General features: G+C 43.8%; 1 protein-coding gene across 1 annotated transcript in view; it reads left to right on the top strand.

Moving 5' to 3' along the window:
- PEX5L (peroxisomal biogenesis factor 5 like) overlaps nt 1-23,219 on the top strand; it is a 101,673-nt gene that overhangs the window by 38,527 nt on the left and 39,927 nt on the right. The window contains exons 4-5 of the mRNA XM_088452345.1: nt 694-817; nt 1,116-1,215. Coding sequence (XP_088308471.1) covers nt 694-817; nt 1,116-1,215 — 224 coding nt within the window. The remainder of the gene's footprint in view (nt 1-693; nt 818-1,115; nt 1,216-23,219) is intronic.

Below are 23,219 nucleotides of genomic sequence, written 5' to 3'. Positions count from 1 at the left end.
GTCCAAAAACACTAGGGGGTAAATTTACTAAAGGATGAGTTTTTAAAAGTGAGTTTTAAAAGTGATGTTGCCCATAGCAACCGATCAGATTCTAGCTGTTATCTTCTAGAAGGTGCTAGTAAAATGTTAAGTAGAATCTGATTGGTTGCTATGGGCAACATCACTTTTAAAACTCACTTCTAAAAACTCTCACTTTAGTAAATTTACCCCTTGAAGTTTGATTGGTCTCCTCTACATTAAAACTAATGCATAACTCTCAACATTTTGCAAGGATCAGGACAGGGGGTGTGACCACAACATGAAAAGGGCGTGTCTGCATAATGGGGGAGGGGCATGGAACACCCCTATGGGCATATCTAACTTTTAAAAGCACTAAGCTGCTGCTTATCCCCACCCACAACAATCACCAGTTCACTTTTGGGTGTACCAATGGCAGGTCGGTATCTAGAAGCTCACAATCCACATGAGTATTGATCCATTTATGGTGTATGAATGTACACTTCAGAGATGTTAACTGATCTCAATGTTTATGGACAGTACCAGAGTGTAAAGATGAACTGAATGTGTTTATTTTATAATGTCTTTATATGTTTCTATATGATTACCAAAACATGCTAGCTACTGCTTTTTTGAGTTAAATAAAATGAGTTGCTTTATTTGTCTTTTGTGTGAAGTTCTATTCCTTACTTTTAGTACACATTCAGACACAGTTGGAAAAATGGGGCGATGGGTGTTTTCGTGGAGATAAAAGCAGTGACGGTCATCGGGGCCTGGACAGAAAATCATCATCTAAGGCATCTTCTAAAGAGCTCTTATGGTAAATTATTTTTGTCCTTTAATGAAAAAAGGATGTCTTAAAGCTTTGAAATTATAGGTTGTAGGTGTAAATGAACATATTTTAATTATGTCTCCCTCTTCTGTCTTTTTTAAAAAATATAGGATTTTGCAATGTCTATAAAGGTGCAGAATGTAACATTTCACTTGATTTATTTTTCTAAAAATGTAAATTGCTTCAAATAAAGATAAATAAATCTAGTGAAAGTGACTTACTATGTGCATGCCTGGCTGGGCCCCATACTATCCACATTATAAATCTTTAATGACTATTGTTCTAGGTCTACAGATGGTAGATCACTAGCTGAATCAGTCAGAGACAGGAATAATGTTTTGGAGACTGAGCAAGCATCTGACTTAGAATTAGCACCTGCTGCAAAAGTAAGTATGACAGTCACATGCAATGACAATGTAATGCATGACATATGTAAAAAATAATAAATACACTGTATTCTGATTTTTAAATTTTGTTTTGTTTGTGATGTGCAAGAGAATAAATCAGAACCAAAGTATAAAACAGCAGTAAAATAACATGAAAACTTCCATTGTGTGTATCTTTGAGAGGCATATGATTAGTAGCTGGCAGGGAGTGCTGTTTCTTCTAGTACCATTTAGGAGGCCTTTCGGGTACCTCTCAATTTAAAAACACTTGGGGGTCTGTTTACTAAGCAGTGTTAGGAGACAGAGTGAAAAGTGATAAGGTGCCAGTCAATCAGCTCCCAACTGTCATGTCACAGGCTGTGTTTGAAAAATGACAGTTGGGAGCAGATTGGCTGGTACCTTATCACTTTTCACTCATAACACTGCTTAGTAAATAGACCCCTGAGACATACAGTATGACCTAATTTTTTAGAGTTAGAACCACTCTTAGCTAAAGTGCCATGAAGTGTAGGGTGGCTAATCCTATATATGCGGAACCTGGCCCATAACGAGTAATGAATAAGCTTCTAAGAATTTATGTTATATACAAATAGAATGGCAGCTTTTTTACTGGTTAATAGCAGTGTGCTGGGGGATTTTTTTGTGTTTGCTATTAAATACCCCCTCTCTTTGTAACACCTGCTGTGACTTATAAATTCATTGAACAACTTCCATTTTGTGTAAAAACATTATACCAGTAGCTAAAGGAGATTTGGAATTTCAGAAATATCTTATGCCAAATAAATCTTCCCCGTGCTTGTATTGTGGGGATTTCTCCACTGGAAACATACACTATATTGCCAGGACCAATTTCTTTCTGTAGGCTGAGTTCTTCTGAAGCCCTGCCAGAAAACTGGCATTGATTGCAAAACATTATAAATCAGTCAACTGGTTGACATCCTACTATAATACAGACATATGTATGCTTTTTACCCACAGTATATAACAGATATGTTAATTCTGAGTTCTGATTAAAAAATAAGTCCCTCACAAGCATTTCTAATAAATGAATAATTTTAAGGATGCTGTGTTCTCTGTTGAATAATGGCATTTCCGTGGGAGACAATGAGGTTAATTTACTCAAATTTAGATGGAAATTTGCACTAAACCACAGAGACCAATCAGAAACCAATCAGCAATTCAAGATGGCCAGCACTACCTTGCAAAAATCCATAATGATTCCCTTTTCAGCCTGTAAATAAACCCCTCCCGAAAAAAACTATTTTCTAGAGAAATTGTGAGACTGCTCAGCTGCAGTAATCTTGATAGCATCAGGCTAGTTACACTCTACTTACCATGCATACTATATACAGTTTGCAAAGAACTATTTTTGTACTATATACTGTAGCCAGTGTACCAAGGTTAAGTTCTGCATACTATGGGCCATTGGGCTTGAACGTGAACTAGATACATCATAATGAAGTCAGTCGAAGATGTGCCCATTATGCATGACAAATATGAACATTCTTCTAGTTAATATATATACAAAGATCTAGGATCTGAAAACTAGATACCAGACTTTAGAGACACAGAGCAAGCAAATAGTATTTATGAATTACAGACATAGCTACAGATTCAATCACTTTCACTCCCTGTAATTCTACCTTCTCTGTCTGCTCTGCATCAGATGAAATTATAAAAAGTTCTGCAGGTTATTTATATTAAGGGGCAATTTTAGCTGTATTCTTCTAATTTTCGCACGATTCATTTGAATGTACACTGTATACTTTTACTCCTTAACGAGAAAGCTTTAGCATTGCTCTATTCCTTCACTTAAACTAATAGTCCAATACAAGAGACCCCTGCTGCCTTCCTTGAAGTAATTCCTGAAATGTTTGCTGATCATAGCACTAAGCACCCTGACAGCCTGCTCAACCCTGCATTGGTCAGAAACTTTACTTATCTTAAATAAAGACACAGGAAACTTAGGGGTCTATGCCTTGGATAGAGATAAAGTGGATGGCAATAAAGTATTATTATTATTATTACCAGTTATTTATATAGCGCACACATATTCCGCAGCGCTTTACAGAGAATAAAGTATCAACTAATCAGCTCCTAACTGTCACGTTACAGGCAGTGTTTGAAAAATGACAGTTAGGAGCTGATTGCTTAGTACTTTATCTCCATCCACTGTATCTCACCCCAAGGCGTAGTGCATAGTAAATGGCTGCGAAAAAAGGTAAATTTTATGTAGGAATAGGTATTGAGGATGGTGGCATAGAAAGAGCAGTAAATGAAGCCATCTGCAACCACAGCACCAAGAAATGGGCTTTGATGGCAGCCAACTGCCAGCCCATTACTAATTACTTAGGGCTTAGTTTGGGGCCAACTGCCAGCCCACTACCAACAACTCAAGGTTTAGATGGAGGACAACTTCCAGCCAGTCACCATCAACTCAAGGTATCCACCTCTTCTCCCAATAACACAAAATAGGCCCACTGGATCGATGGTGCTGCTGACCCCAATAGGGTATAAATCATACTTCTTCTTTCCGCATGTTTGCTGAAAAACAGTAAAGCCAACAGCTCAAATAGGGTGGAAGGGAGGGAATTTCCAAAGGAAAAAGAGGTAGATACTATAATTACACATCCATAAAAGATGTAACGCACATCTCTATCTCCACCCCAAGCAAAACATCCACTATAAACTCTGCCTAGCAGAAGTGGCGTAACAGGTCTCTGGAGCATGCTGTGCCGACCCAGCCCCCTAATCACATTACATCATGATGTTGCGCGGAGGGGCTAGGGCTGCTGGAACTGGGAAGTGCAGCACTGCCTGGAGCATCCTGAGGACGCTTTGAGCAGCTACACAGACTGTAGGGTGCCTATCTGGAGCATCCAAAACACTCTTTGGTCTGAGCTGCAGCAGCGATACTGGCTGCATGTTGCTGTTCCAGGCACCATGATAGTCAGAAGCACCGACACCGGTTTCACACACCTAGTTATAGCCCTGCCAAGCAGCACTAAAAGACTGTCTCACTGCAAGAATTCTATTTAGAGCATCTTGACACAGCTTTGTGGTTTAAAGAAAAGATCCATGCCAAATGAAAAAGTTCACCAAAGGTTAAGAGTGTGAAACTATGAACTTCAACCAATGTAATACATAGTGCTTCTGCCTAGGAAGCTTTACCAAAACTACATCATGAATGTCGTTCAGTAATATACTACAGACTTTTGAGAATGAGTTCTTGACACCGCATGGAACCCTGCAGCACAACAATCTTTTTTTGCAGATGTGCCCATTGAACTTTTGTGTATCACGGTATTCATATTGATGCTCGATTGACCAAGGGACAACAAGATAGATGGAAATGTATATGACTCATCCCAGTTATTATTAGTAGAAAACAGTCTCATATTATTCAGGCGACTACAACATTAAGTCAGATAAAGAACTTGAAGCCTAACCAATAAAAGTAGATACATTTCACAAGTGGAATCTCGCTGATAGTATTCTCTTGGATGTGCCGTCATGATGTTCGGTTGCATACATATACGAGGGTTTTGGTCAGCCAACCTTGCACATCTTCCTGTAAATTGATCTGATACAGACCTTATTTGTGTGTTCCTTAGACACATAAAAAATCAGGGTGGAAAACTTATTAAGCAGCATATTTTGCTGGTTTTGAAACCATAGCACATATTGCATGCACCCCCAATTTCTTTCCATTGGTTTGGGGGTTGACAACTCAAAACACTGGTTATGTGTGACAATCTAGGTCAAACAACGTGTAATTACAAGCAAATCACCTGGTAAAACTGGATGGGAAGAATCAGGTTATAACCAACATACAGCAACAGCCCACTGCTACTCCAAAAATAATGCATTTAGAGATGCCCCGTTCATGCCAGGTGCACTAAGCCCCTACAGATATCCCTGACCTGTGGATACCAGAAAACTGTAGATACTGTTAAAACAATGCATCAACAATAAACCAATAAAGTATAGTGCCCTGGCTGAATAAATGCATTCATGTGCCAGAAAAACTGAGACAGCCGCTTCCATTCCAGTACAAGCCATCACACCCCTGCATTGATTGGTATATTCCACAATTGATGTACTATATATAGGCAGAGATCTCTGCATTCCATTGTCATGTAATTTGCAGTGAACATGGCAGCATATAGCGATATAAGTGACTTTGGATGAAGCTTGATATTAGGTGCCAGAGACATACTGTATTACTTAAATAAAGCAGACTAGGGGCAGAGCAACAAGGACAGGTGGGGTCCTCTCATTGGGCAGGTAACTTCCTAGCTACCTTCCATGGACATACACTTGCCATAGACCTTCTATTAAAACTGTCATTTTCATAGTCATTGCTGCTGCTAGTTCTCAGTGAGACAAAGGATTGATGTTTCCAGCCTATATTGATACAATTATTCTCCAGCTCTATCTTCACAAGATAGATCTCCTTGCTGCGGTCTCATGGAATGTGACAGGTTAATGCAGGGCCAGTCTCGGCAAGTGAGGAACACCTAGCGTGAATATAGAATGGCAGTTGACAAGACAACACAATCAGCCTCCTGTCGTGTTAAATAGTAGATGAGTGCCTGACATCTCTTTTCTTGATCCTGTACTTCTACAGTTCTTCCAAATTAGAATTTGAATGTAATGGATGTTATACTTCCCACGGCTCCCCATTTGGAAATTACATTGTTTATTTCAGCTGCATAAAATGTTGAGTTAATGAATAAATTCCACTTTCTCAAACCCTGAAAGTAACCTACAGCTTGTAAACAGTTTGAGCAGGTAAAGCTATCTGCAAGTAATAATCCTTCTGAGTGATATTTCCTATCAAAACCTATAGCATCATTAGCATACAATATGAAGGCATCAATAAATGCATTATCCGTTTGTCATCACATAGATGAATCTGTAAAATCATAGTAATTCAAACACAATTAATATGTTTTCACAGTTTCTACAAAAACAATAAGTGTGTGATCATGACATCACATTATTACTATAGCATAAGTTAAATGACAAGGAACTGCATTATGCAAGGGAATGGTAATCTCCATTTCTTACCAGTATGATGAGTATCCAAAAAAAACAGATTCAATTTGCTGAAAGAACAAATCAACAAGTAAATTAAATGGAATGTTACTGTATACCAATATAATACCACAGAGAATACCTTAATTGGAAGGCTAATCGATAGACAAGGATTGTTAATAGGGCTTGGGTACGGGATGCTGGCCCTCGGGATACTGGTGGTCAGAATCCCGACAGGGTTAGGATACCGACACATGTCGGTAAGTATCCTAATCCTACACCTAACCCTCTCTCCCCGCGCCCTAAATCTAACCTCTCCCCCTAGTGCCTATTCCTAACCCTCCCCCCCAGTGCTCATCCCTAACCCCTAACCCTTCCCCTAACCCCAGTACTTACCATCGGGATGCTGGCGATAGGGATGCCAGCGCAGGGATTCAGACTGGTGTCGGGATTCCAGTGCCAGCATTCTGAGCACAAGCAATCCGACAGCTGGGATTTCAACTCCCTCCCGTTAATAGTCCTTCGCACCTAATTGGATTGAGGGCCTGATTCAGACCCGCTCGCAAGCGCTTTGCGCTTGCAAGCGGGTCGATGGCCTGGCAGTGCGCACACGCAGCGTGCGCGAGCCCTGGAGCGAGCGAGAAATCACTTGCTCCGGTGCTCGCATCCAAGAGGGGCGGCTGTCGATGTTGATCTATAGCTCTCCCCATTTTCGGGGCGGGCAGGGGGGGTGGCTGGCCAAATGGAGGCATTCCCGTAGGAACGCCTGCCATTTGGGGGCGGCCCCACTTACATCACGAGTGATGTCAGTGGTGAGCTTCGGCTCTATTAGAGCCGAAAGCTTACTGGGGCTTGCGGGAACGAGACCCTACCACAAGGGTCTCGTCGCAAGCCCTATGGTCGAGATGGTCGCGACCATCGTGCCCATCACCTGGCCGCTCGCAAAATCTGTGTGTGGTCACCCACAGCTATGCGAGCGTCCAGGAGGCCGGTTTTATGCGTCCAGGAGGCGGATGCGTTGATTCAGAGCGAGCGCTCGCTTTTTGCAAGCGGCTCTGAATCAGACCCTCCGGCCATTGAGCCCTCTGTGTCAGAAATCTACTGGTATTATGAGAGCACAATACAGTATATAAAACACACACTATATATTATTAAATTTGGTCAACTATGGTGTTCTAACGTAATTTGCAGTAAATCAATTAATGATTGGATGTGACAAATAGTTGCAGAGAGATATGAGCTATTTTATAGATTATTCACTTAATCACTTTTGCACTTGATTTTAATATTTTGCTGGCCACATTATTTTATAATTAAACATTAAAGGTTGCATTTTAAATGTTATTTCCCTTGATGTCCTTAAAGATGGTGTTACATTAGATTAATCCAGTTCAGGAGTCCCCTATATAGGAATACTGGGCCTGATTCAGAGCCGGACGCTCTGATAGAGTGCTCGCTCTGAATCAGGGCCGTCCCTCTGTTTTTTTTGAGCGGCCTCCTGGCCGCTCGCATAGCTGTGGGTGACCACCCACAGCTATAGCGAGCGGCCAAAAAGATGGTCGCGATGGTCAAGACCATCGCGACCATAGGGCTTATGATGAGACCCTTGTGGTAGGGTCTCGTTGCCGCAAGCCCTGGAGTGCTTTCTGCTCTATCAGAGCCGAGAGCACTCCCACTGACATCACTTGTGATGTCAGTGGGGCCGGCCCCAGACGGTAGGTGTTCCCATGGGAATGCCTCCGTCTGGCCAGCCACTCCCCCGGCATGCCCACCAAAGGGGGCGTGCTGTCACTCACCGTCGACAGCACGCCCCCTTTGTAGCGAGACCCATAGCGACGACTTGCCCGTCGCTATCCGGGTCTCGCGCATGCGCACGACGGAGCCGCCTCCGTCGTGCGCATGCGCACTGGCCCAACATCAACCCGCTTGCGAGCGGGTCTGAAGTAGGCCCACTGTTCTCTTGTCGTTTCTACATTAAGTCTATTCCTAGGCTAGGTACACTTCCCTATATACATTAACAATAATAACTAATATTAGGGAAGAACGGTATTGATTATTGGAATCTGTGCAGGTATATTTTGTTTTGTGTATGTCATGATAAGCTTAGTACAGTAAGCGTGTGTGTGAACAAATGCAGACTGAAAAAGTCTGTATATATACCTGGGAAAGCCATATAATAGCAGGTGGTCATGTGCAGTTTCAAATGCCGGATGATGATGATTGTCGCAGTCATCAGCACTAGCAAATCTCTTGCAAACTCTCCAGTGACACTGATTAGTACTTTCTTTGTTGCTCTAACTAGATTCTGCTTTTGTGTGCATGTTTAAGTGAATTGTATGGGGTTTTTTTGTCTTTCACAAGATGGGGATTTATTTCTGCTGTATTAGAGACAATTTTATTGATGCCTAATATCGAAGGTGATAGACCTGACCCGTGGCTTAATTGTGGGAGGCATGGCCACGCCCCCTTATTACAAAAGAAAACCTATTTGCAGTGCCACAAAGAGCTGAGCCCCTCATACGACGCAAATTCAGACAATGTGATTTCTCCCTCGCACAGGCAGAGAAGAGGGGATTGCTGCTGTTGCTCAGTCTCCCTGGTCTCTCACTGCAGCCCAGCATACAGCTGCGTGTACTGGGCTGCTGACAGGTAAGAGGGAGGGGAGCGGCATCGGACCCAGGCCCCAGCCGGGCCCCTAAAACAAGCCCGGTAATTAGTACTGGCTCCCCCACCTCTCGGCGCCCCTGGGCACAAGTAGGACATACTGTAAGTGTCTGTTATATGTGCCTGGTGCAAACCAGATGCATATTACTATTACTTCCTACTAATACATACCATAAGCTCTGCAAATGAGCAGAAATGCAATATTTTGTATTGCACTTTTTTTAAAGACTAATTTATGCCCTTTTTGTGACCAACTCTGCAACGCCCCCGTGTGTGAAGTACATAATTTTTTAATAGCTATTCCATTTAAAGCATTGGCCAATGCCATAGTGTCATACAACCATGTAAAAATCTAGCTCATTTAAAGATCCCATCCAACAACATGAAATCTGTTTTTGCACATGAGCATGACCCATGACTTTAGCTATATTCAGCAAGGACGACTTCAATCCACACATCTCATCTCATCAACATGAGCAGGGGCGCCAAGAGTTGTAGGGAGCAGGTACTAATTACCCGGGCCCGGGCTTGCTGGAGGGACCTGGTGGGGGCCCAGGTGTGATGCTGCCCCCCCCTCCCTCTTACCTCACAGGCAGCCCAGCACACAGCAGCGTGCAGTGGGAAACTGCTTGCAGCAGCAGCAGCAGTCTCTGCATTGGGGGGGAGCGAGCACACTGATTGCGCCCTCCCCTGGCTTTGCGCCGGACTGAGGGCTCACATCGCCCCCTCCCCAGCGTGCAGTGCCACTTCATGGCGCTGCAAAATTATTATTTTTTCTCCACTAATTGGAGTGGCCACGCCTTCCGTGATTAGGCCACGCCCCTTCACCCAGGCCGGCTGTCTACAAACCCAGAACATGAGCCAAATTTTCCAGAAATTGCAGTCACTGCTCGTCACAGCTTCCCAATACCAGGCTGCCCATGATGTGTATGATTCTATATGCTAGTAACTTGCAATAACTATGTATTACACTTAAATCTGTACAAACTCACTACTACCACCACTGTGCTATATATGATGATATATAATTAAGGAGGCTTAGAACACCTCGGATCTCATGCTGCATCACTATAGAAACCACACTTTTATTAAAGTCTAATTCACCTGTATCTAAGCAACACAATACCGAACAATAATACTTGTAAGAATTTATAATTGGTTAGCATAGGTTCTTAATCAGAGCTCAAAGACAGAATTGATTACATTTTATATTTAATCCAAGCTAATATAGTCACAGTGCTCATACAAAAGTATTACAAAATGAATTACAGTAAGTACGTGCTTGCAAGTCAGAAATAAAATAACATGGGATTAAAACAGAAAAGTACTATAAAACTTGGCCTCCTGGAAGTTTGGACAATGCCATCTGGTATCTCAGAGTAAGGAATGTTGTCTTCTAACCTCCAAACTGAGGTCTGCTTTATTAAAATGTTCACAATCTACCCTAGGTGACGCCTTTCTCTACCTAAACTCGTTACACCAGGTATTCCCAGAAGTGTAGGTACAGTACTGAATTAAAGGTAAAACCAAGTTGTTTTTTTTATCTGAATATGATCATCGCTTGATCCAAGGCGCATATCCACTACACGATATAAATGGACGATTGAACGATAACGTCATCGGTATGGTTCAATCGTTTATTAATCGTGCAGTGAATATGCCAGCAACGATCAGCGATACGCGCTCCCACGTTGTCGGCATCTGTCATCACCTGAACAGACTGACCAACCTGACAATATTGTCAGTTTGTGCATGTTCGGGGAAGAGGGAGGGCACAAAATACACTGCACAGTATAAAGAACGATTGAACAATAACGATGTCGTTATCGTTCAGTCGTTCATTAGTCGTGTAGTGGATAAGCACCTTGAGTCATGTAATACTTTCTCATTTCCTTACTAGAGGATTATATACTGTACATCCCAGAAGCACAGCACAGTTATCAGCAGTTCATTGGCTGCCTACTGTCCCTACTCCCAGAGCCGGATTAAGGGAAGTGAGGGGGGTGGGTGCGGGGGGCAAGTTACCCTGGGTCCCCCTCTATCAGAGGATCCACCAATACTTTAATCAGCTGCAGCGTATCATAGGACTGCACTGGCAGCTGAAGAGCAGCAGGGAGGTGGAGTCCGAGCTGGGGGCGGGTCTACATGGCACTGTGCAAGCAGTGCCTGCAGCATGGGAGAGAGGAGGGGAGGAGACCTGACTATCCAGCAGCCTATATAGTAAGCTTGACTCAGGGAAAAGGCACTATATGTATGTATGTATGTGACACCCCTGAAAGATTCCTCTAGGGAAAGCAGGAGTTAACTCCCTGACAGCCTTTCACGTGAATAGCACAGGACTGCAGTGTGCTTGGAGGAAGAGGAGGACTTTAGGACCCAGAGCTGGCTGGAGGAGCACGTATAAGCAGTTTGTGCCCTGACTGAGAGAGAGAGAGAGAGAGAGATAGAGAGAGAGAGAGAGATCCCAGGAAGTGTGAGGAGAGGGGAAAACAGGTGGTGACCAGAGACCAAGTGGAGAGCAGGAGTGCTGTGTGTTTGGAGCCCCTGTAGTTACAGTAAGTGAGGCTGCAGTGTGAGAAGAGCAAGACCCCTGGAGACAGGCAGTGTATGGCTGAGGCAGAGTGCTAGGAGAGCTGCATTATCCTAACAGCAATCACACCAGGGTGCAGACAGCAGAGTGGATGACACTTCTACAAGATATCTACAGCAGTCATAGCTGTGAGCCTTTTCCCCTATCTTTGCAACTATTGTACTACAGCAGTGAATGGAGGCTGCAGCTCCTGATTAAAAGAGTCAGCCAGCTCCACCAGAGACTGACCACAAAGTGATACAGGCAGCACTGTGGTGAGTCAGCCAGCTCCACCAGAGACAGACCACAAAGTGATACAGGCAGCACTGTGGTGAGTCAGCCAGCTCCACCAGAGACAGACCACAAAGTGATACAGGCAGCACTGTGGTGAGTCAGCCAGCTCCACCAGAGACAGACTACAAAGTGATACAGGCAGCACTGTGCTGAGTCAGCAGCTCCACCAGAGACTGACCACAAAGTGATACAGGCAGCACTGTGGTGAGTCAGCCAGCTCCACCAGAGACAGACCACAAAGTGATACAGGCAGCACTGTGGTGAGTCAGCCAGCTCCACCAGAGACAGACCACAAAGTGATACAGGCAGCACTGTGGTGAGTCAGCCAGCTCCACCAGAGACAGACTACAAAGTGATACAGGCAGCACTGTGCTGAGTCAGCAGCTCCACCAGAGACAGACTACAAAGTGATACAGGCAGCACTGTGGTGAGTCAGCCAGCTCCACCAGAGACAGACTACAAAGTGATACAGGCAGCACTGTGGTGAGTCAGCAGCTCCACCAGAGACAGACTACAAAGTGATACAGGCAGCACTGTGGTGAGTCAGCCAGCTCCACCAGAGGCAGACTACAAAGTGATACAGGCAGCACTGTGGTGAGTCAGCCAGCTCCACCAGAGACAGACCACAAAGTGATACAGGCAGCACTGTGCTGAGTCAGCCAGCTCCACCAGAGACAGACTACAAAGTGATACAGGCAGCACCAGTGGCGTAAGTTCACCCCAGACGCCCGGAGGCAAGTTATAATTTGGTGCCCCCCCCCTACAAAAAAAGGGAAAATAGACAGGTATGCACCATATTTCTCTATACGCACAAAAACACTAATATAGAATATGTGAATTTGTTTCTATTAGACCTATTTACTAAATTTGCAGGATATTCCCCAAAAACACCCTTTTTCAGGTATATACAGCTATGCATTAGTCACAGATAAGATAGTGACCTGTATAGTGCAATTAGCATAAAGCTCAGAGCCCTCCTGATGGCGGCGAAAGCCATCTGATGTGGGGTGGGAAGCCCTCCTGATATCCCTGATGGAGGGGAAAACCAACTGATGTGGGGGCTTTGAGGACTAAGTTTGAGTCAAGATACTGTAAGACTGCTACTGTGGTGGAACGTATTTACAGCCCTAAGTGGGGTGAATATATTGTGGGCAATGGAGGATGTGCCCCTTGAGTGCTAGCGCCCGGCGGCAGACGCCTCCATTGTCTCCCATAGTTCTGCCCCTGGGCAGCACTGTGGTGAGTTCTGAACTTTGTGACATTAAGCAGCACACTCACATACACCTCGGACACTATTATTGTCATAGTACATTGGGACAGCCTGTTTTTGGAGCAAAGCTACAGTAACTTTCCTGGTATAATAGCTATTATACACTATCCCACTATGATATTGTCACCTGGTAGTTATAACCGGAATCATCAAGGACATATGTGTCATATAAGGAGAATAAAGTACTTCTCATACTTACCCTTGGGCCCCAACGTGCTGATCAGCGTAGAGTATTGACATTATTCTCATGCACACTAGTCAAGGGTTGTGGGATTGTTTATCAGAGTTTTGCAATGTAAGTTATTGGTTATGTGAAGTAACAATGATAATGGTAACTATGCAGTATTATCAGTCACTGTGAGATCACTTGAATTGTATTTTGCACACCATATTTGCCATCAATGTGATGTCATTTTATGACCAGCTGTTTGTTTGTGAAAAGTAAGATTTGCCAAGTGAACGTATTGTGAAGAATCCTATGTTACATGATTATTTCCGTAATCTTTGAGAGTTACAGTCTGTTTACTAATAAAACCGTGCTCTACGGAAAGAAACTGTTTATCCGTACCTTTGTGTGATCCCTATCCTCCTTGCCTCTCCGAATTCATCCGAAGAACCTGCTATGAGCATACAGGCCACAAGGTGAACTGTTTAGTGTTTACCTGCCGGGTGCGACATGTATGTATGTATGTATAACTGTGTATGTATGTGTGACTATGTATGTATGTATGTATGTATGTATGTTTGACTATGGGCTCTATTTATTACAATCTGCATTTGAAATGCAGATTGTAGTGTGATATTTTCACCTAAATTCGCATTGCACATTTATGCAATATCACAGGGATTTATCAAAAATCTCCTGCAGGGATAAAGCTCTGTCCCTGCGAATCCCGTCCGCAGTCTTCTCACTGTATTTTTCAGAAAAAATACATTGAGAAGGTGCCGTGCTTCACCATACCAGCCCCGCGACCCCCCAGTGTCGTAGCACCCCTCCCCCCCCGCACTTCCACTTACCTCCGGTTATCGGTGCTCGTTGATGTCCTCCCTCCAGGGCTCCGTCAGCTGGTCTCCCATCCTGCACTGTGACCCCGGTCAGCTGAATTCAATCAATTGTGGGTGCTGGCTAAGAAAGAATCCAGGTTAGGTTATGGGCTCCTGGGGGGGACTTAGAGTACTCACCCCCCAGGAGGGTTAGGCTAGGGGAAGGGAGGTTTAGGGTTGGGCACCCCCGGGGGGAGGGTAGGGTTAGACACCCCACCGGAAGGGTTAGGTTTAGGCTGCGGGGAGGGGGGGCTTAGGCTTAGGCACTTACAGGGGGGAGGTTAGGGTTAGGCACTAGGGGGGAGAGGTTAGGGTTAGGCACCTCTAAAGGAGGGTTGGGGGGGAGAGGGTTAGGGTTAGTTCATTTACTTACCCCGTGGGGATCTTCACTTCCGGTCTTCCGACGTTCGGATTTGATCATACTGATTTCGTCACAGGCTGTGTTTGAAAAATGACAGTTAGGAGCTGATTGACTGGTACCTTATCTCCTTTCACTTTGTCTCCTAACACTGCTTAGTAAATAGACCCCTTAGGCCAGTGATTCCCAACCACAGTCCTCAAAGCAGACTAACAGTCCTGGTTTTAGTGATATCCATGCTTAAGCACAGATGGGTAAATCAAAATAACTGAGGTACTAATTAAGTCACCTGTGCCCAGCTATGGCTAGCCTTAAAACCTGGACTGTTAGTGTGCCTTGAGGACCGTGGTTGGGAACCCCTGCCTTAGGCATATAAGTTAATCACTGAAATAAAATGTTTTAGCTGGAAAAAAAATTCACACAGACCGTTTCATCCATTGCAGTGTCATATTGTAGCGCCATAATATGGTGTGATTCTCTCCTGTGAGATCTCTGCCCCCAGGACAAGCGATTACAGTCCAGCTTTTAAGTATATCTATGCTTGAGTCCAGATGGATAAAACAAAATGACTGAGATACTAATTAGTCACCTGTGCTCAATCATGGATATCCTTAAAACCTGGACTGTAATGGCAGAGTTTGGGAAACTCTGCAGTATACATTTGGAGACCTTGGAGCATAGACAAGACAGTGTAGGAGGGAAGACAACATTGATTGGTGTACCTTTAGAGGGATGCCTGAGGCCATCCAATCAGGTTCATTACTTCAACAGAAGACTTTCAGACTCCTCCTTTAACCAATTATATAGTTTAAAATGGAGAATTGGATTCCTGCTAAAATTGGAGTAACTAAGTGCAGGACACTTAAGAAATGTAATGATCTGAAAAGATGTAATTTATTGGAAATATATACATTTGAAGAGTGGATTTAGAGGAAGATTTATCAAAGCTTGGGGAGAGATAAAGTACCAAGCAATCAGCTCCTGTCACTTAACAGACTGTGTTTGAAAAATGACAGAAGCTGATTGGTTGGTACTTTATCTCTCACCACTTTATCTTTAAGGCTTAGTACATCTACTACTGTGTTTGAAAAATGACAGTTATCTCTCACCACTTTGATAAATCTGCCGCTTATGCCAGGTACACACTCAATTGATTGGCCAATGTATTGTGTGCCCGTCCGCCAGTGTGTACCAGCGATATGTCTATGAACGACGTCGTTCACAGACATATCGCCTTGGCTCTGCTGCACTGCCGATGGCAAATATATCTGCGGGACCCGCGGCCAGAGACAGATGATGGTCATTCAGTGTGTATGAATGACCATCATCAGCAGATATACAGTATCTGTTCAGTGTGTACCCATCTTTAGTCTAAAGCTGGGTACACACCTAAAGATTTTCTGTCCAACCATCCAACTAGTTGATTGTTTGGAATGAAAATCTGATAAGGTATGAAAGCCAATGACAATCAGCAATTTGCTCCCAAACGCCGGAAAATGGACAAAAACTGTTGTTTGAACAAATTGCTTAGATCAAACATTTAACAAACTTGTCTGACGACCATTTTCATCTGTTTTCTGACATTTAGGAGCAAATTGCTGATCATCATTTACTCCCATACGCTACCAGATTTTCATTCCAACCAATCAACTAGTTGGATGGTTGGACAGAAAATCTTTACGTGTGTACCCAGCCTTATAAGGCATGGTTGGGTATAATGTAGGTGCAGCCTGAGGATGTTTAAGGTGGGACTGGATTATGAGGTGATAATAGAGGAGATAGTAGGGTCCTTGGCAGATCATAAAAAGACAAAAGAAGTTATCTAGAAGCCCACTACACACGTGAGTTAATCTATTTTACTGGGTTTAGTAATTATCCCACTTGCTTTCATAGACAGAAATCCACAAATCATGACCTGTTGAGAAAACTTAAGATTGAGGTTTGAGAACCATTGCATTAGACCTTGCAGGTAGCCCAGACTTTTTAACAGTTAAAATGATACTTCTGAAAACAGTAGATGGGTATCGCTGCAGATAACCTAAAATAGCAGAAAACTATAACAATTTTCTCTACAATAGCTTAGTAATAACTACATTTTCTTTTAAAGCTATTTATAACAAATTCAGTAAAAATTGTTCTCAATGGTATTCCGTTGTTACTATTATTACCCGGAAGGATCTGGAGTATAAAGATGACATGATAACACGGCAGTGCTGATAGTATGCGCAACTACACTTGGAAAAGGTATTGAGGGAAATTAAACTATTCTGAGGCACATACATATGCTGACCTATTGATAAGTCTCTTAAGAGTCTATTCCTTCAATTTGCCATCTGGTTCTTATTATCTAAGAGTGCATAAGAAGGGAATTAAAAAAGTTAACTCCATAAAGACTGGGGGGTATGTTTACTAAAGTGAGAGATTTTAGAAGGGGAGATATTTCCAATAGCAAACAATCAGATTCTACTTAACATTTAACTAGCGCCTTCTAGAAGATAATATCTAGAATCTGATTGGTTGCTATGGGCAACATCTCCACTAAAAACTCTCACTTTAGTAAATAATATACCCCTCGGAGTAGTTTCTACCATTATGTCTTAGCCATACCTGCCAACTATCTGGCTGCCCCTTCCGGGAGGGAGCAGCCAGATCGGCAGGACGGGGGGCCTGGCCGGGACAAGGGGAAGTGGCCACATGGGTGATGGGCACTTGTGGGCGTGACAGGGTGGCGCCACGCAATTGCGTCATTTTGGCCCGGCCCCTGCTACAAAGTGCCGATAATATAGGCATTGTGAAGCAGGGGGTGAGGCCAAAATTACCACCCCCCTCCCCCCCGCAGCAGGGGTTGCAAAGCTTATTGCGGGGGGATAGGAGGGGTGGGCGGCAGCCGGGAGGATTGCCTGCCTTCCCGGGAGGTCGGGAGCGGCACCCAATTTTTGGGAGGCTCCAGACCAAATCGGGAGGGTAGGCAAGTATGGTCTTAGCCCATTTCTGCAGCTTCATGCTTCAGTTTCATTAGGAATTACTATCAGTTTCTTCTTCTTCTATTGGCCACAAACAAATCTTAGATTTTGCTTCTTTCAGAACTTACAGAGGTTTCTATTGGTAATGGTAACACATTAAAATAGATATATTTTTACTTTACACCCATTATCTAGGGAAAACCAGACAGCAATCACAAGAATATACTTTCCCATGGCTACTTTATACATATTCAGAGAAATCACAGAACATTACGCTGAAGTGGATCTGACTAAAGTATAGGAATACCAAGTATGGCATTTGGTATTTTAATGAAGGTCTTAGGGAGTTATAAGGAAAGAAACAGACAAAAACAAGATTTCCTTTTTGTGGAGCGTGATTAGGGAAATGAAATAAGTGCTGGAGAATATTTAGGGCTATTTCCATTCTGCAAGAACATCCATTTGTCACCAGGTCAGACCTTGTTCGGGTAATGTCCTTTACTTTGTATTGGAACCTTGTACACCTCCATGTTGCACTTTGGAGGACAATCTTATTTCAAGGTGCATTCATTTCTGAGTCGTATAATATGCTGAGCATACCCAAAGTGCTGCATAATAACGGCAGTCCTGATGTTTCCTTATGCTCATTATTAAATTAACCAAAAAATTATGAAGAACCAAATTGAATTGTTTAAAATAATTAACAGAGGTATTTTACAAGGTAGAAGTTTGGACTTTGATGTTACATTTTTACACATTTTGCACAATTTGTCTGTGCTTATGGTTTGCGGAGCAATCTCCCAGGAGTGGATAATAGGAATGCACCCTGTGAGCTAGGCAGAAAGGTGCAAAGCAAAGGCATTTTACGGTCCATAAATGAGGCCCAGTGTGTTAATTAATATTACATATATTATTAGTATAATATAAAGTATTTTCAGTTAAATATAATTAATCAGAACTTTGCATCTTGCTCACAATAATAATATTAAATATGATTAATAACTAGGTTATTATTTCATAGTGCACAGTAAGCTAACAAAGAGGCTACTGTTGCAACCCATTAGTAATGTTATAGGGACTCTTAGGTCAAAAGCCATTGATCCTGTTTATGGATTGATACAGTAAGTCTTTTTACACTATCGTTCTCCTTTACAATAAATTCCACAAAAATGCTATATTTTTGAGGGATCATTTTAATAGAAATATTTGTATAGACCCCTCTCATTCAAAATATGGCGCTGGCACACGCGCATAATGTTTTCGTCTGTGCTCTGGACCATCAAGAAATAAGCAGGGCCCGGGTAATGAGGGAGTCGCCAACTCTGAGAGACATGGACACGCCCCTTGAGCCAAAACGGCCCGGCCCCTCCAATAATCTGGGGTCAGGGTAATCAGTGTCCGTCCCCCACATTCCTTCAGCACCCCTGTCTGTGCTTGCACCACATTTTCAACAGTTTCTTCTAAAATATTGCACTGGGGCTATCAATGTATTTGGAAATATAGCACTGGTGCCATATTTTCAAAGAACCACAAATGTGGTGTAGGCGACTGCATGATAAGACAGTATAATTTGTAAGCACTGGGTGGTGTTGGCCCCTTTGAATCAGGGGCCATGTGTACCCCACACTCTGCACCCATTATAGTTACACCACTGGTCTTTTAACAGTTGGGAATAAAAGGGCATGTTCTACAATGTGTTGAGCTTTTGTGTTCCATAAATATTAACTTATATATTTAATTATGATAAAATTCTGATATACAGTTTATTATATTATGATGATATAAATATAATTTATATATAAAAATAAAAAGTTTTAGCCATTGCATGGTGTCCTTTTTAAAGCATATACATTATTCAGTAGGTGCCTACCACCACATGGTCACTAACAAGTGGTTATGGGAATGGTCTACTTTCAGCTAATGGTTTAATGCTCTATGATTTGGCTGTCTTCACCTCCTGACAAATTACCTTTACAATCTGTGGGTTGTAATGGAGCAAATCATTAAATATTGATGAGCTGGTAGTCAGCTTCTAATACAGTATGCAGCCACATAGCTACATTAGGATAGGTATATTTTTATCATTATCAATAGTCTATACTAGTAAATGTAATTTCATTGTGGAGTAATTCTCATTTAGATGCTTTTACCACATTATATGTGCTTACCTGTCATCCTTAGGTTCAGGTATGTAGTAGGTGACAGGTTTGCGCTTCTGTTTGTCCACATATTTACATTATGTTGACCATAAATAATTTGATTTGGTGCTGGACCACCAACCTGAGGCACCCCTGCAAGTGTCGCCGCGGCGCACAGTTTGGGAACAACTGTTCTAGTGTTCATAAGGATTTTACAGCAATAAAGTAGACATAGCTAAGATAACTGTGTGTGTCTACATATATGTATATTTTTTTTATTCTCAGTTATTTCTTGATTGCCATTATTACAGAAGTCTATCTTTATTATACTTCTCATCATATATATATATATATATATATATATATGTGTGTGTGTGTATATATATATATATATATATATATATATACCGTATATACTCGATTATAAGTCGACCCGAATATAAGCCGAGGTAACTAATTTTACCACAAAAAACTGGGAAAACTTATTGACTCGAGTATAAGCCTAGGGTGGGAAATGCAGCAGCTACTGGTAGTAATCCCTCCCCTGGTACTGCCCCCAGTAGTAATATTCCCCCTCTGGTAGTGCCCCTAGTAGTAATACCCCCCCTGGTAGTCCCCCCAGTAGTAATATTCCCCCTTTGGTAGTGCCCCCAGTAGTAATACCCCCCTGGTAGTGCCCCCAGTAGTAATACCCCCCTGGTAGTGCCCCCAGTAGCAATATCCCTCCCTGGTAGTGCCCCCAGTATTAATCCCCCCCTGGTACTGTCCCAGTAGTAATACCCCCCTGGTACTGCCCCCAGTAGTAATACCCCCCTGGTAGTGCCCCCAGTAGTAATACCCCCCCTGGTAGTGCCCCCAGTAGTATTAATCCCCCCTGGTAGTGCCCCCAGTAGTAATCCCCCCCCCTGGTACTGCCCCCAGTAGAGAGATGTAATATAAATTAAAAAAAACATTTACCTGAAACCCCGCTCCTGGTCCCGACGCTGCTACTGGATCCTCCGGCCGCTTTGCATTATGGGAGAGACGCTGTCATGACGACGTCTCTCCCATTACCCACTGCGGGAGCCGGAAGATGGCTCCCACAGTGGGAGCAGCAGCAGCCGATGAGAGTCTGACAGGCTCTCATTGGCTGCTGATTACAACAAACACACAGCTGCCGGCTCCGGTGGCTGTGTGTTTGGCAGTGTGTAGTGCTGACCGAACTCCGTCTGGTCAGCGCTACACACGCGGTGCAGCTGTGTCACAGAGACACAGTCTGCACCACGGCCCGCATGGTACGCTACTCAGCTGCGTACCATGCGGGCATCACTCGAGTATAAGCCGAGGGGGTGCTTTTTCAGTGACACAGTGGGCAGCACTAACATGTGGCAGTCCAGCTTCCAATTTCCAACATGGATACAGTGTGTTATAAAGTGTTGGTTGGATACACCAATAGTGCACTTACTGTGACAGCAGTGTCGGCAGAGCGGGGTTGCGGATGGTGTCCTCAGTACATGGAATGGCAGTGCTGTGGTGCTGGCAGTGTTCTCAGTGCAGGGTACCAGCGGTGTCAGCAGAGCGGGGGTGCCAGCGGTGTCTTCAGTGCAGGTTTGCTGACGGTGTCCTCAGTACATGGGATGGCAGTGTGGGAGTGCTGGCAGTGTCCTCAGTGTAGGGTACCTGTGATGTTGGCAGTGCCAGCGGTGTCTCCAGTGCAGGTTTGCTGGCTGTGTCGGCAGTGTGGGGGTTGCTGACGATGTCATCAGTACATGGGATGGCAGTGTGGGAGTGCTGGCAGTGTCATCAGTGTAGGGTACCGGCAGTGTCAGCAGAGCAGGGGTGCCAGCAGTGTCTTCAGTGCAGGTTTGCTGGCTGTGTCAGCAATGCGGGGTTTGCTAACGGTGTCCTCAGTACATGGAATGGCAGTGTGGGAGTGCTGGCAGTGTCCTCAGTGCAGGTTTGGTGACTGTGTCGGTAGTGCAGGGGTGTTCTTAATGCAGGGTGCCGGCGGTGTCGGCAGCATGGGGGAGCCAGTGGCGTCAGCAGCGGAGGGGGTACCGACCGCTGGTGTGTCGGCAGCGGGGGACACCGGCAGCGGGGGAACCCGGCAGCAGGTGTGTCGGCAGTGGGGGGTGCTGGCAGCAGGAACCAGCGCCATCTTCTTTTTTCCCTGCATTCAATGGGCTTAACGCTGATTGGCTGAGAGCCATGACAGACGGCTCTGTCAGCCAATCAGCGCTTTGCCCATTGAAGGCAAAGGGATTTTTTAAAATGGCCGCTCGAGGCAAAACCTTGAGATCCGACAGAGGATCGCGAGGTTTTGCCTCAATTAGGGATCCGGGGCAGGAGGAGAGATCTGAGGGGCACCTCAGATCACCCGGATCCCCGAAGTTCAGGTGGGTCAGGTCCTCAGGGAACCGTACCCGCTCATGTCTAATATATATTTGATAAAATGTATGTTAATTGAACTTTATCTGTATATATATAAATATAGTATACATATATTATTCCTAGACATGTCTCTTCCAAGTACTGCACCTTGTAAGTCACTCATTGTTTGAATCTTACATTATGCAAATTCACTCACTTAACTACTAACTAGAAATAACCACATGGACACCTATGTGGAATTAAAAGAGGACACAAGCAAAATGTATTGATCAATTTGTAATTAGAAAGATGGTGGCAGTAAAAAAACAGCGCTCCAAGGCCACAGCCCAGCAAATATATTTGTAAATAATAAGAGGCGAATCCTCGCCCGGCATAAGCTAGCCTGAGGCAAAACCATTCTCCCTTAATTGGCACAGCATTGACCCCTCCCTAAGATGATGGCCTGGTCCCCCCCTAAGGGGAATGACCAACTGGCCGCTATCAAAAAGCAAATGCTGCCCTGGCACTCTTACGCTATAATAGGCCGCCTATAAGCACTGCTTCCCGCCAGACTGTACCTCCACCTGTTGGAAGGAAAAAAGAAAATTGCACAGTCCAACAAAATCAGCAAAAATTGCATACAAAACAGCTTAGACGGGTGGGTGGGATTCCAGAACTGGAAAAGAGGAAGATGACTCCTCTTCCAGACTATTTATAATGAATAGTAGAGGCCCTGCCCTTTATTACTGCCATAGGCTATTATTTCGATGGACACAATCCTGGCTACGCCCCCTCTTCTCCTCTAAGCCCTGGTGAACTAGCAATATTCCATCCTAAACAGGGTGCTTATCTTTCCTCAAACTTATTCAAGTATTCGGATCTATTAAGTCACCCAATGTTTGAATTTTACATTCTACTAATTCACTCACTTAACTACTAACTAGAAATAACCACACGGACACCTATGTGGAATTAAAAGAGGACACAGCCGAAATTTATTGATCAATTCGAATAGAACACTCTAGACCTGCGCCCGTGAGGTGTACCCCATTGGGCCTATAAAAACTCTTCTCTTTGTAAGGCAATTGAAGGTGCCAATGTAACACGCCTGCCCATTAGTGACCAGACTAGGTATTACCACCAGCCTACCCTACTGCTGGCCATCTCTAGTAGACTATTTGCTGGTCCTTCCTAATAGCAAGTATCAGTGCAGTGCAATCACAAGTACCCATATCATTGCCCCTCAAATGTACAACCAATCGGGGTCCCAAATCTGGCTTCCCAACAAACTCGCAAGAAGCGCTGCTAACTATGC

This window comes from Taudactylus pleione, unplaced genomic scaffold, assembly GCF_031769625.1.
Source record: "Taudactylus pleione unplaced genomic scaffold, aTauple2 ptg000037l, whole genome shotgun sequence".
Taxonomy (NCBI): domain Eukaryota; kingdom Metazoa; phylum Chordata; class Amphibia; order Anura; family Myobatrachidae; genus Taudactylus; species Taudactylus pleione.
This window is presented reverse-complemented; position numbering and strand designations above follow the sequence as displayed.